This window comes from Lemur catta, chromosome 2, assembly GCF_020740605.2.
Source record: "Lemur catta isolate mLemCat1 chromosome 2, mLemCat1.pri, whole genome shotgun sequence".
NCBI lineage: Eukaryota > Metazoa > Chordata > Mammalia > Primates > Lemuridae > Lemur > Lemur catta.
This window is the reverse complement of record NC_059129.1, coordinates 23,302,467-23,315,496: the sequence shown is the minus strand read 5'-3', so window position 1 is coordinate 23,315,496 and position 13,030 is coordinate 23,302,467. Positions and strand designations below refer to the sequence as shown.

General features: G+C 56.6%; 1 protein-coding gene across 5 annotated transcripts in view; it reads right to left on the bottom strand.

The window, feature by feature from the left end:
- The window catches only part of LOC123631533 (Grid2 interacting protein), a 31,615-nt gene that overhangs the window by 1,523 nt on the left and 17,062 nt on the right, over window positions 1–13,030 (bottom strand). For 3 of the 5 annotated variants that reach the window (XM_045541267.1, XM_045541270.1, XM_045541269.1), the window contains 15 exons: window positions 12,909–13,003; window positions 12,360–12,543; window positions 9,659–9,813; window positions 8,365–8,511; window positions 8,065–8,162; window positions 7,730–7,847; window positions 6,688–7,043; window positions 5,880–6,296; window positions 4,058–4,145; window positions 3,255–3,332; window positions 2,538–2,734; window positions 2,064–2,219; window positions 1,833–1,919; window positions 1,344–1,473; window positions 1,133–1,251 (listed from right to left, as the gene is read on the bottom strand). In XM_045541267.1, the coding sequence (XP_045397223.1) occupies window positions 1,133–1,251; window positions 1,344–1,473; window positions 1,833–1,919; window positions 2,064–2,219; window positions 2,538–2,734; window positions 3,255–3,332; window positions 4,058–4,145; window positions 5,880–6,296; window positions 6,688–7,043; window positions 7,730–7,847; window positions 8,065–8,162; window positions 8,365–8,511; window positions 9,659–9,813; window positions 12,360–12,543; window positions 12,909–13,003 (2,425 nt within the window). Of the gene's footprint in view, window positions 1–1,132; window positions 1,252–1,343; window positions 1,474–1,832; window positions 1,920–2,063; window positions 2,220–2,537; window positions 2,735–3,254; window positions 3,333–4,057; window positions 4,146–5,879; window positions 6,297–6,687; window positions 7,044–7,729; window positions 7,848–8,064; window positions 8,163–8,364; window positions 8,515–9,658; window positions 9,814–12,359; window positions 12,544–12,908; window positions 13,004–13,030 lie in introns of all 5 variants that reach the window. The other 2 variants (XM_045541266.1, XM_045541268.1) reach the window with 1 other exon arrangement.

Sequence of the window (13,030 nt, the reverse complement as noted above, 5' to 3'; positions counted from 1 at the left end):
CCAAGATCACACAGCGAGCACAGTGTCAGAGCCAGGGCTGAACCCACTTGCATCATAATCAGTTAAGGAGCACAACAGCCCCCTGTGGTAGGGACTCTCATTACCTCTCTTACTGATGAGAAAACTGGGCTCAGAGAGGGTAAGCGACTTGCCCAAAGTCACACAGCCAGTGAGCAAATGAGTCAGGATTTGGGCTTAGTCCTGTCTGATGGGCCAGGTCAAGTCCCTTTGCAGAGGCTACCCTTAATGACCATCCTTCCTCTCTCTGGGGACCCCCCAAGCCCAAGGAAGCAGGCAGGTACCCCTAAACAGAGGGATGTTAGAATGGACAAACCCTCACTTGAACAGTCTCAGTTTCAGTATCTGCAAAACATCTGGGTGTTATGTGGATGCAACAGGATGGGAGAGAGAAGTGCATTGCACAAGTCACAGTATTTGCTCAGTGATGCTCTGCAAAGCTCTAGTCGGCAATCCCTCCCAGGTAGCTTGCCTGAGAGGAAGTGGGGATCCGATGTCAAATTCCTACCTGGACACTCACCCCCACCAGACACCATGCTCTGTGGTTGGGGATACATGATGGGGCTTTCCTGGTGGAGGCCCTTGTGTCCCAGCCATAGGCACAGTCCCCAGAGCTCTGCTCCCTGTCCAGCTTTAGCCTCAGCAAGGAAAGCCCTATTTTGTCTTTTGAGGGTGGGGGAGCAGGGAGAGGTGCCACATGCCCTTCTCTCCATCCTCCCCATCTGGGCTTGTCTCCCCTGCTGGCCGTGCCCTCCTGGGGGGCTCAGTGGGAATGTCCCCTCACCCTGGAGGGGACTTTGGCTGGCAAGGCCTGACAGGCTTCTCCTTGTATCTTGTGACTTAGGTCTGGGTTCCATTGCCCACAAGGACAGATGAGGCAAGGCAATGGCTTTGGGGCACTCAAAAGAGCTCCGGTTTCAGTTACACACAGACCTGACATAAGCACTTGGATTCTAAATGACTCCGGATGGAACTTCTTTAAGGACCCTAGGATGCCACAGAACCATGTGCCCAGAATCTCTTCTGGGAGTCAAGGTCCACTGGACCCATAGCCAACTCCACCCAACCACCCCAGGGTCCAGCCTGGTGCTGGGACAGGCTGCTCAGAGGATACCGCCATGACCACAGCAAACTTGTCCTCACTGGAGGGGGACATGCTCTGGCATGCAGCCTGTATCTCACTGATGGTGCCGTGGAGGTCAGCCAGGTCACTGGTCAGGGCCCGCTGGTTCACTGTAGGGAAGGGGACCAAAGTCTCATGGGGCCACCCTCCCAGCTCAGGACAGCATGCCTCTGCCTCCCCACCCATCCACCCAGCAGCCTACCTTTGGCAGCCAGGGGCACGGTGGGCAGGTCCTGAGCAAAGCCCAGGAGTTCGGGGAAGTGCTGGCTCAGCGATTTGGCAAGGATGTGCAGGAAGGTGGACTTCCCATCCACCGTCTTGGTGGAGTTGAGCTGCAAGTGAACCCCAACACACGTCCTCCTCAAGGGCCCCATCAGATTACTGGGCACATGGGCCCAGCTTCTCCTGGACTGGGGCACCAATTCCAGGCCTTTGCCACTCTCTTTGCAACTTCCCTGCCCTCTCCATTTTTCTAGATCCCTAGGCTTGGCTTGGGGAAGCCACCTTCCCCCACACCACCCCCAACCTTTGCTGCAGTCAAGTCCTGGCCTCAGTGCAGCTAGCTTTCCTCCCAGCAGGAGGGCCCTCCTTGGTCACGATGTTCTCTCCTCCCCTCTGCCACAACCCGAGTTAGGCTTGGCTCAGCGCCTCGCAGGCAGAGCAGGCCAATTCTTGTCAACTGGCCCCTCACCTCCGTCAAAAAGTTGATCTTGAAGCCCGTGGTCTTGTTGGTTTTGGGCTGTCCGTCGTTGAGATAGTTGCCCATGGCCAACACAAACTGTGGAGAGAAGGTGGGCCGATCCTGCCCAGGTCCTTGACCCTGACCCCACCCCTGGCCCAGCTGTCTGGATGGGCCTCCAGGCTGGAAAACCCAGGGGGCAGAGGAGCAGGTGGGGTGACCGGGCAGGGGATGGCCCCTGACCTCGAGGATCTTGGCGAGCTTCCGGCTGTTCTTGAGCTCGAGGGAGGCCTGGCGCAAGCACTCGAGGCTGCCTCGGATCTCCTCTGTCTTCTCCTGTAGGGTGGCCTGGAAGTGGAGGCTGCGCAGACGGGTCTTGTATTCGGGAACCGACAGCATCTGCCGCGAAGGCAGGGCCAGGATTCATCCATTCCCCCCAGGGGACCCACTGTCCCACCGCATTCTGGGTTGGGGGCCAGCTGGCTGCCTGGGCCGGTATGCCCATAGAAAAACGAGCGTCAGACCCCTAGGGAGACTCATCCCATCTACCTGGGACCCCGGGTGGGAACTGGGCATTAGAGGTGCAAAACTGGGACTCAAGAGGCATGAGCACGGTGGCGGTACCCGAGGGGCGCGGGGCCGAAGCAGCCCCCCGGCCGCAGCGAGGGCCCTGAGCCGGCCGGGGCCGCCGGGCCGTGGGGGTCGTGGCCGCGGCACCTGCAGGACAAACTGGTCGGGCTCGCTGAGGCGGCCGGGCGCCTCGCGGAAGGCTTGGTAGCGCTGCTCCTCGTCGGCGTCGGGCGCGAAGAGCAGCAGCTGCGCCAGGTGCGCGGGCTCCAGGCGCCGGGGCTCCATGCTCATGAGCACCTGCCGCAGCTCGGCCGGGCTCAGCTTCAGGTGCGCCAGGAGGATGGCTGCGGGCGGGGCCGAGGGTGAGCTGGGGCGGGGCCGGCGCTGCGCGGGGGCTGGGCTACCCGGGCACCGGGGGTGGGGGAGGGGAGACAGGCACCGGGGGCGGGGCAGGGGCCGGGCGGGGGCCCAGAGTCTTCTCCGTCCTTCCGCGATTAAAGCGCAAGGGCGAGGTTCTCGAGGACGTAGACTAAGAGGCTGGGTGGGGCCGGGAACCCGGGCGGGACCTGCGAGGAGGAGCCTGGACGATCCGGCTGGAGGCCGGGCCCGAGCTGGGCGGCCGATTACAGAGCGGGCGAGGCCGATACAAGGTGCGGCCAAGGCCGGAACCTGCGGCCAGGTGGATCCGCCTAGCTGTGGGGCTTGGGAGGGCGCCTTCACCCAGCCGGGCGACAGGTTTCCGGATCCCTGCAGTCTAATCTCTGTCACCCACCCTGGCAGGTCTGAGGCTCTGCCGCCCAGAGGGTGGGCCACCGCCCTCCCCCTGAACTTCCTTGGTGGGGGGGGGGGTACCCGGCCCCTCACAGGTGTTGTAGGCCTTCTTGTGGGACAGGATCTCCACCACCTCCTTCTTCCTGAAGGGCTCGGGCCGGGGCAGCGGCTCTGGAAGGGAAACTGGACAGTTTAAGGAGGGGAGGCGAGGCCGAGGCTGCCATGGGAGGGCCCGGGAGTGGTGTGGCCACAGCCAAAGGCCAAGACCCCACCCCCCTGCACGAACTTGACTGAATCGACTCCAGGTGTCCACAGTCCCCTCATTCCTCAAACCGTGGACCCTCAGGTCTGGTCAGACACACAGCATGTGTTGTGTGTGTCCATCCCCCCCCCCACTGCCATTTCCTCAAATGCCTTCTCTCCCCTGAGCCTTTGGGACAGCGGTGGCAGAGCTCATGACCTTTCAGATCATTCCGGGCTGCTTGGAGTCCCACCCAACAACTAACTGTAGGGAGATGCCCAAAAAGGGGCAAAGGTGACAGGAAGATGTATCTGTGGGTGCCTCCTGTCCACCCTATACTGTCTGTGTGACTTTGAGCAAATTATCTCGCCTCTCTGTGCTTCCTCATTAGGAAGGGGGTGATCACAGTATCTACCTCACAGAATTGTCATGGGATTAATTTAGAAGTGACAGTGGTCAGCACACAATAAATGCCAGCTATTATCATCTCTACTCTGAGACAGAAAAAACTGAGGGTCCGAGAAGTCAACTCCAGGCTTGCAGGTTTGAAGATGAATTAGGTAAATAGTCAATGCAGCCCTCAGGGACTCTAAACCTGGGGATGCCACAGACGGTGTGGTATCTGGGGTTCCCCCAGGGCCACTAGGACACTCACTAGTAGGTTTCTGGGTGCCGAAGTGGAGCTCCAGGTCGAGGTATTTCACCATGTCACTCAGCTTATCATAGTCAGAGTCTTCCCCAAGCTGCAAAAGAGGGTGGAAAGTTCAGAGTAGGAAGAACAGCAGCAGCCGGACTGCTCTTCCCCACATTCTGTCCTGGGGGCTCCCTGGAGGAAAGCACCATCAGGCCCTGGGGAGAAGCCAAGAGCAGGAGGAGACTACAGAAGCCAAATCATCCAAGTCATCGGGTGGTGAGCCAGCTCCTCTTGTGGTCAAAAATACACTCACACACGGAACTCTAGCCATGCAGAAGCCAGCAGTGCGGCTGCAGCAGGGGATAGAAAGGAGCTGTGAAGAGGTTACAGCCAACCAAGAGGCTGAAGGAGGTGGCCAAGGGGTCTGGCCCTGTTTCCAGGTCTTCTTTGCTGGGAGTGAATTCACTGGAGCTGTGCTGGACAGAGTGAGCTGTTGCTGGGGGAACTGAAGCTGTGAAAGCCTAGGGGCTGGATGCTGGACAGGTGGCCCAGATGACAGATGACCATCTGGGGCTAAGACAGAGAGGGAGGTTGGGGCAGTTGCCAAAGGGAGAGAAAGACAGGCAGAGAAATGGCTGCATGGTGGGTGCACCAGGTATGGATTTGGACTTGGCCAGATGTGTGACCTGTGTCCCCATGTCCAACTTCAGTAACTACTGGAAGGATCGTGCTGTGGAACAAGGCTTGAAGACACATCTAAGCCTGATAGGAGTGAGGTCTTCAGGGGACCTGTAGGTTCCTGTCCGTGGCCTTGTCCCACTGAGCATCTTTATTAGCAACATGGAAAGGCTCCCTGGAGATACAGGCTGATATCATCTTGGCTGCGAGGGCAGAAGACAGAACCAGGACCCAGGAGATGGCAATGGGGAAAAATGACAAGCATGCCCTGCACAGTGTGGCTCCATGTGAGAGCATGCTATTGGTCCCAAAAAGATGAAGGGACTGGGGTTGAGTATGATGGTGGGCATGAGCACTGGGATGGGGCAGCCTCAGAAGCTAGAATGGCTGCAGGCCGTATTAAAAGGAGCATGACGTTCAAGTCAAAGAAGGTCATAATCCTGTTCTGTCCTCTAAGCTGGTCAAGCCCCCCTAGGGGTTCCATTTGGGGCCTGCTCTTTGACAGGGGCATGGCCACTGGACTGTGGGGCTAGAAACCACATTCTAGGGAAATGACCTAAAAAAAAGGGATAGAGTGAGAGCCCTGTTCGTCTTACATGTTGGTTGATCTGTGGACAAGGGAATATATTTGCTCTGCCTGATTTCAAGGGCCAGGTGGAAAACGGGGCAGGGGAATCTTGGGGAGATGAGATTTCAGAATATACAAAGAAGGATGGTTAAAATTGTCCAGTTAGGGAAGGAGAGCTTTGACAGGTAGTGAGGTCCCTATCACCGAAGGTGTTCAAGTATATACTGGCAGTGTTGCATGGGAGGAAATTCAAGCATCAAAGTGGAAGGGTGCAGCAGTTTGGGGCAGCTGCCCTTTTAAGAGTCCAAGAGAACTAGTCCAGCCTCAAGAGTGACAGGTTGCAAGGGTGGTTGTGGAAGTATTTACAGGTGTCAACAGCACATCTTTGGCTAGACTGGCATCAATGCCTGCATCGAACACCAAGCATGGGCATGTCCTTGGGCTGGGCCTCCACTCATCCTCTGCCCGGGGAGGGGAGGAGCAGGGGATGTTCCAGCTGATATTGGAAGAGGCCCAGAGGATGGGTCTTGTCTTCCATGCTGCTGCCCAGGCCACCCTCCCCTGGTTCAGGACACTGGGGGGCCCCAGGTCACCCACCTGACCCCAGATGGTGCCTTCTGAGTTCTCCACCTGCTCCCACCGCAAGCGCTTGACACTCATGTGGCTGGTCTCGCTGCGACGGTGACCGAGGCCTCGGGCTAGCAAGGGAGGTGCACAGGGCACCGGTGGGGGCAGGGGTGGTGGGGGTGGTGGAGGGACAGGGTGGCTGAGTTGGGTGAGGGGCTTGGCCAGTGCCTGAGTGGGGCCCCGGGGCCCTTCAGAGGTGCGGGAGCTGGGCTTGGGGTCGTGGAAAGGAAGGGGTGGTGGCGGTGGGGGGCTGAGAGGGGGTGGGGGGATGTGGTCGGAGATGGAGGAGTAAGTCAGGGAGCTGCCTTCCTCGCTGCTGCTGACACAGTCACTAGCGCTGCTCCGCTCGTTGGTTACAAAGCTGCCCTGGTCATCGTGGAAGCTCATCTTGGGGTAAGAACGAGGAGAGGGGAGGGTGAGGCTAGGCCCAGAGAGACTGGAGCAGGTGCGTGTGTGAAGCATGGAGCAAGGTGAGGGAGAGTGGGCTAGCCCGGGGACAAGGATAGGACAGTTGAGGGTTAGCCTTGGGCTGTGGGTGAGATACTCTGAGAGGGTGTAGGATAGCCTGGGACAAGGGGTGTGATTGGGATAGCTTGAGCCAGGGAGTGGGCTAGCCTGAAACAGATTCTAGGACAGACTGGGGCAGGCAGAGGGGTAGCCTGGGAGGCAGATCTTGAGGGCAGTGGGCCTCTTGCAGGAGCCTAGGGACATGGTTCGCCTTGCAGACCTCCACACCACACCTTACCTGCCCACCCTCCATGCCTGCCTGCATGCCCACCTCCTCATAGTCATTCTCGGGGGTCAGGAAATCGTCCACGATGGTGACCCGGGGGCCCAGCTGCTCGCTCAATGCATCCAGGAAGCGGTCAGTATCTCGGCTTCGCACAGGCCGGGAGAAGGTGAAGAGCTTCCTGCGGCTGGGCGGGCGGGCAGGGTCCGGGCTTGGGGGGCTGTCGGGGCCCATGGGCCCAGGGCCTGGCTGTGGGGAGGGCGCCCTGCTGCTGTCCAGGCTGGCGTAGGGGTGGGACTCGGAGCTGCTGGGGGAGGCCAGGCCCCCCGAGCACAGCGGGTGGTAGCAGGGGGAGGGCAGGAGCCGCTCGCTGTGCCAGGAGACGCTGGACAGGGTCCTGGGCCCTGGGGTGGGGGATGGAGCATGAGGACCCCTCTGCAGCCAGCACCTGGGTCCCAGGTGCAGGCTGGAGGGAGGGCCCCAGGGCAGGTTGGCTCTGTGTCCTGGGGCATTCCCCTTTCCCTCTCTGGGCATGGTACAGGAAGACCCTGGGTGACCAAAGGCCAAAGCAGGTGAGGTGGAGCACAGCTTGGCACCAGGACAGGATAGGGATGGGATCTGGGGTCCCAGCCAGGACCCAGTGAACACAACTCAAAGGGCCAAAGACCTTCTCTAGCCTCAGACCAAGGATCATGAGGCAGCTTCCACGCCCAGCAGGCCCTGGGCTCACAGGAGCCTGTCCCGGGTGTCCTGCCTCCTGAGCTGCAGAGAAACCATCTTCCCACCTGTGCCATTCACAGAGCAATGAGTGCATTTAATAGTTTAGCCAACAGCCACAGGCCAACTCGGGGACTGCATTGGGGGCAGCCCTCTGCTTTCCTGATCCACAGCCGAGGAGAGGATAACAGGGGACATGTGAGGGGCTGGGACAACCCTGACCTCCATGACCCCTACCCATGCGTGGAGGCCTTGGGGTTCCCAACAACCTGGGGGAATAGCTCCAGGGGTGTGCCTGGGGGTGGGGACAACTGGTAGCCAAGATGGCAGAGACCAGTGCTACCCTCAGGACTCGGGGCTGACTGAGCCCTACCTGCGGTGACTGCCGGGCTGGGGCCTGGTGGGGATGACCGGGATTTGGACACGGTCCCCATCTTCCCTTTGAAGCTGCTGCTCAGGCGAGACTCAAGCTCTGCATAGACGGCTGACATCTGGAGGGAGGCGGGGGTGAGTCCAGCACACTCCCACTTCCCCACACGGCCCCAGCATGGCTCAGAGGCCAGGCCTGGGTGGTCTGGGAGGCAGAGATCTGTCACAGCCTGAGGCAGCCACAGGGGCACCTTGGCCTGGGTCTCCTGGGCCCAGCCCCATGGGCCACCCATTCCCCTCCCCGCAGACACCCCCTGGGGGGCAGCGAGAAGGTCTCACCATCTTAGGGTTGGGAGTCTCTGGGAGGGATGTACCATCGCCTGCCTGGCGCTCGCCTGGGATCAGAGGAAGAGGCATCTCAGTGCAGTCGCCAGGACCTGGCAGGGGATGGAGTCTAGTTACCACATCTGAGCTCTAAGGCTCAGGCCCCAGCCCAGAACCCATGGCCCTGCAGACCCAGGAGGGCCACCACTCAGCCCTGCTTACCTGAATTCCCTGGGATTTCTCATCTCACCGAGCCCATTTTTTAGGTAGGAAAACTGAGCCTGGGTTGCACCCTCCCGCCCGTGGCAGCCTTACCGCAGCTGAGGCTGGTCTCCATGCCCTGGGACCGGAGGCTGCGGCGGCACATGGAGGAGCCCCTCAGGGAGCTGCGTGGCTGGGGCTCGGGTGTAGGCTCCGGTTCCAGCTCAGGCTCAGGCTCCAGGTCCAGCTCGGGCTCCGGCTCTGCTGTGGGACATGCAGGGGAAATGGGGCCCCTATGTCCTCTCAGTCAGACAAGGAGCCTCCCCAAACAGGGAGAAGTCATCTGCACTAATATGTGGACCCCAGCCGTGGGGCTCACACTGCTTGCCTCTAGGACGACTCTGGAGGGGAAGCCCTGGGGCGAGAAACCAGATGCCAGGAACAGGAGGAGCACCTGGGTGCAGCTAGCCTGAGGACACAGGCCCTAGTGGGGATGGCCACAGCCCACCCCAGCAGGCCTGCTCTCACAACAAGAGCCTAGGACCTCATGCTTCTATGGTCTCAACACCCCGTGCTTGGACCAGGCCTAATCACTACTGTCCACCGGGGCCTGGGAGGTGAAATGGAAGGTTCTCGGTCTAGGCAGATGCGTGGGACATGTGCTGCCCACCATGGACCCTGAACTTCTTGCTAAAACCCTCAGCCCTCCCTAGCAAATTGTGGGTCCCTGGGACTACAGGTAGTGAGCACACAAGGGCCAGCATGTAGCAGATCTGCAGGGCTGTCACAGTAGGTGCACAGTGCCTAGAATAGGGTTGATTCACAGAGTTTGGCACACTTTCCATGTGTACAGTCTAAACAATGAGTGCATGGTTTTGAGGGCATTTAGGGGGATGCTTTAACAGGTGGGCAGCAGCGGGGAGCTGAGGCTGTGCATGGGCCCATGTGTGTGCATGTGAGAGTGCACTGGGAGCCCACCAGCCAGGCGGGACCCAACTGTGTGCTCACAGTCCAGGAGGCATGTGCTGGCACGTGTGTAAGCAGTGACCACAAGAGTTCCTTGATCTATGCACACACTCCCCAGAGTACAAAGCCTAGTCCCTGAGATCACTCCCATTCTGCAGGTGAGAAACCTGAGACCCCGGGTGGTTAGGTGGGTGTCCAAATCAGGTTGTGCTGTGCATGCTGCAGAAAGGTCAAGCTGGGAAGACACATCCACGGGGCCGAGCGTGAGCCAAGCCCTCGTGTGTCAAGCATGTATTTGCATGGCATTTGGGCACATCTGTGTGGCAGGGGCCCAGGTTGGCTGTAAGATCTCAAAGGTGAGAACAGGCATCTACCTGTTCGCCTGGTAAGCCGGACTGACAGCAGCTGCAGGCAGGGGAGTGGCAGGGGAGAGGATGCTTACCTGTCATGGCAGTGTAGCCCAGGAAGCATGCAATTTTCTCCTGACAGAGCTCCTGCTCCTCATAGGTCAGCAGCTGGTAGATGAACTGCCAAAGGACCTGCTTGGCAGGTGTGTCCAGCACAGGGTAGACATCGACGATGAGGGTGTCAATGTTCCTGGTGGGGGAGGTGCAGGAACAAGAGGTTCATAACTCAGGAGCTCACCATGATGAGTGGGGTGGGGGGTGCACAAGGACGGTGTTTCCAAGGCCACAGAGGTTGGCCTCACGTCCTGCCCCTGCCCTTGAAAGACAGGGAAGTGGGCAGGGGGGCAGACTCCATGACAGGCAAGCCAGACTCAAATCCTGGCTCCACGACTTACCAGCTAAGTGACCTTTCTCAAGTTACTTAACTTCCCTGTGCCTCAGTTTCCTCATTTGTTACATGGGGATAAAAATAGCATCTATCACACAGAGCTGTTGTGAAGATCAAAACATATAAAGTGTACCACGAAAACTGACTCACTGTATCAGAAATTGGAAAACAATGGCCTGTGGGCTAAAATTTTGCCCCGTCTCTCTTTGTAAAGAAAGTTTTATTTGAACATGGCCATGCCCATTTATTGCCTATGCCATATACAGTTTATGACTGTTTTCAAGTTACAACAGCAGAGACCTGCATGGCCCTAAAATATTTACTATTTGGCCCTGTGTAGAAAGTTTGCTAACCCCTGAATTACATGGGAAAATACAGGATCCTTACATAATACCACACATATAGGTGAACTCTAGGTGGATGAAAAACCTAAATGTGAAAGGGAAAATTAGGAGAATATCTTTTGACCTAGAAGCAGAGAAAGACTTCTTAAAATTTCAAAACCCAAAACCATGAAACCAAAAATGTGGTGACTTTTTGATTGTGCAAAATCAAGGATATCTGTTCAAAGAAGCACAATTTAAACACATTAATATTAGATATGACAGAATTAATACTAGAAGTAACAAATGGGAGAAGATATATACAATGTCCAAAATCAATAAAGAATCAATATCTAAAATATACAAGGAACTCATGCAAATCAACAATAAAAAGTTTAATACAACAAAAATGGGCAAAGGATATGAACAGACAATTGATAGCGAAGAACACAGAAAAACTTCGCAAGCCTATTAGAAGATGCTTAAAATAATGAGTAATCAAAGAAAACCAAATTAAAACAACAAGGTGTCACTTTATGGCTAAAAGACTGGCACATATTAAAAGCTGGATAATGCTGCAATGTGATCCAGGAGAATTTGTCTGCAATTATAGTCAATGTATTGAATGCACACAGAGCAATGTGGACAGAGCTGAACACATAGTAATGGATGAAAAAGTCAGACACTGACGTAATATATAACACAATGATGTAAAAGAAAAAAACACATCCTACTAAGCAGCAATGCCCACTTTTCAGGAACACCTTCAAACAAAAGGACGCCCACTAAAATCAGACTGGCAGCCATGGCAGGGGAGGGAAGTGGGGGGAGTACAACTAAAGGGAACTAAAGGTGAAAACAACCCAAATGCCCATCCCTGGACAAAAGGGTGAACAAAATGTGGGACAGCCACACAAGGGAATATGATTTGGCTGTAAAAAAGGAATGAGGTACATTCTATAACTTGGATGAACCTTGAAAACATTATGCCAAGTGAAAGAAGCCAGAGATTAAAGTCCACATATTATATGATTCCGTTCCTATGAAAGTCCAGAATAGGAACATCTACAGAGACAGAAAGTAGATTAATGGTTGCTTATGGTCAGGGGTGGGGACAAAGGAATGTGGGAGAGGGACAATGAAAGGTTTCCGGGCTTCTTTTTGATGTGACGAAGTTCTAAAATTGGCAGGATGTGAGTATAGCTGCACATATTTGTGAATATACTTAAAACCACTGAACTGTATACTTAAGTGTGTTCACTGTATGGTATGTGAATTGGACCTTAATAAAACCATTTGGCTGGGTGTGGTGGCTCATGTCTGTAATCCCAGCACTGTGGGAGGGAAAGGCAAGAGGATTGCTTCAGGCCAGCCTGGGCAACATAGCAAGACCCTATTTCTACAGAAAATTTAAAAATTAGCCTGGTGTAGTTGGTGTACACCTATAGTCCCAGCTACCAGGGAGGCTGAGGCAGGAGGATTGCTTGAGTCCAGGAGTTCAAGGCTGCAGTGAGCTATGATAGCACCATTGTAATCCAGCGTGGGCAACATAGTGAGACCCTGTCTCTTGAAAAAAAAACTGTTTAAACAAAACAAAAGGGTATAGACAAGTGAGGGGCTTTGCACAGACCATGATAATGACCCCATGGACCGAGGAAGATAAATGTAGCCTGCAGCAGTTGAGGCGAAAAATGAAAGACACCAACCTACCCCTAAGGACCTGGCCCATGGCAAGTACCCATAGGTGAGGCTGTCTGGAGGGTCCCCCCAACAATGGGGCAGGTGGTCCCTGTCTGCCAGACTTGCTTAACATCATATGGGTAGGAGGCGTCAGAGTCAGGGTCTATTCTAGAACAGCCCAATCACCCACCACCCTGGGGCCCCTGGTACCAGCTGCCGCCTTCTTGGAGCCTCCCCCAGGAGAACGGGGCTGAAGAGGCTCAGGCAGGGAGAACAGGACGTGTGTCTGAGCAGGACTTGGGGCCCACCCGGGGCAGGTCCCCACCACCACTCTGTCCCGGCCACCTGTGCTGGAAGAAGCTCTCCAGGGCCCGGCAGACCCCATAGCGCTCAGGAGGCGTGAGGAGATGCTCCAGCTGCTGGCTGAAGGTCCTCCCTTGGACTCGGATGCTGGACGGCAGGATCTCCGCCACCCACTGCAGGGAGGTGAGTGCTGATGACGGGTTGGGAGAATCCAAAGAATCGGAGTCTGGTAGGACCACAGGCAAGAGAGGCACAAGTGACCCAGAGTCCCCAGGCCAGATATGGTTTCCTGGGCAGCTGGGGCCAGCAGACCTCCTGAACTGAGGTGTGGCTGTCCAGTGCCTCCATGCACCTGCTGCCAGAAGCTGGGGACAGGGACAGAGGCAGAAGCCCCAGAAGCGTGGGGTAGGGTTGCCGACACTGAGCATGAGGTTGAGGGGGTCTATAGCACCACCTAGGGGGCAGCCCTGGGAGGGGAAGCTGCAGGTTTGCGGGAAGAGCAGAGTCCTCTGCAGACTCATAAATCCCACACATAGCGGCCCGGCAGGGTCTCTGTGGGCCAGCGAAGCCAAGTGTCAGTGGGTGTCTCACCGCTAGCAAACGGGACGAGCCCTTCCTCCACCACCAGCGTGGGCATTGCTCCACTGCCCTGCAGCATGGACACCACCTTGTCATGGGAGCAGTTCCTGCCAAGCGGAGACAGCCCAGGAGGG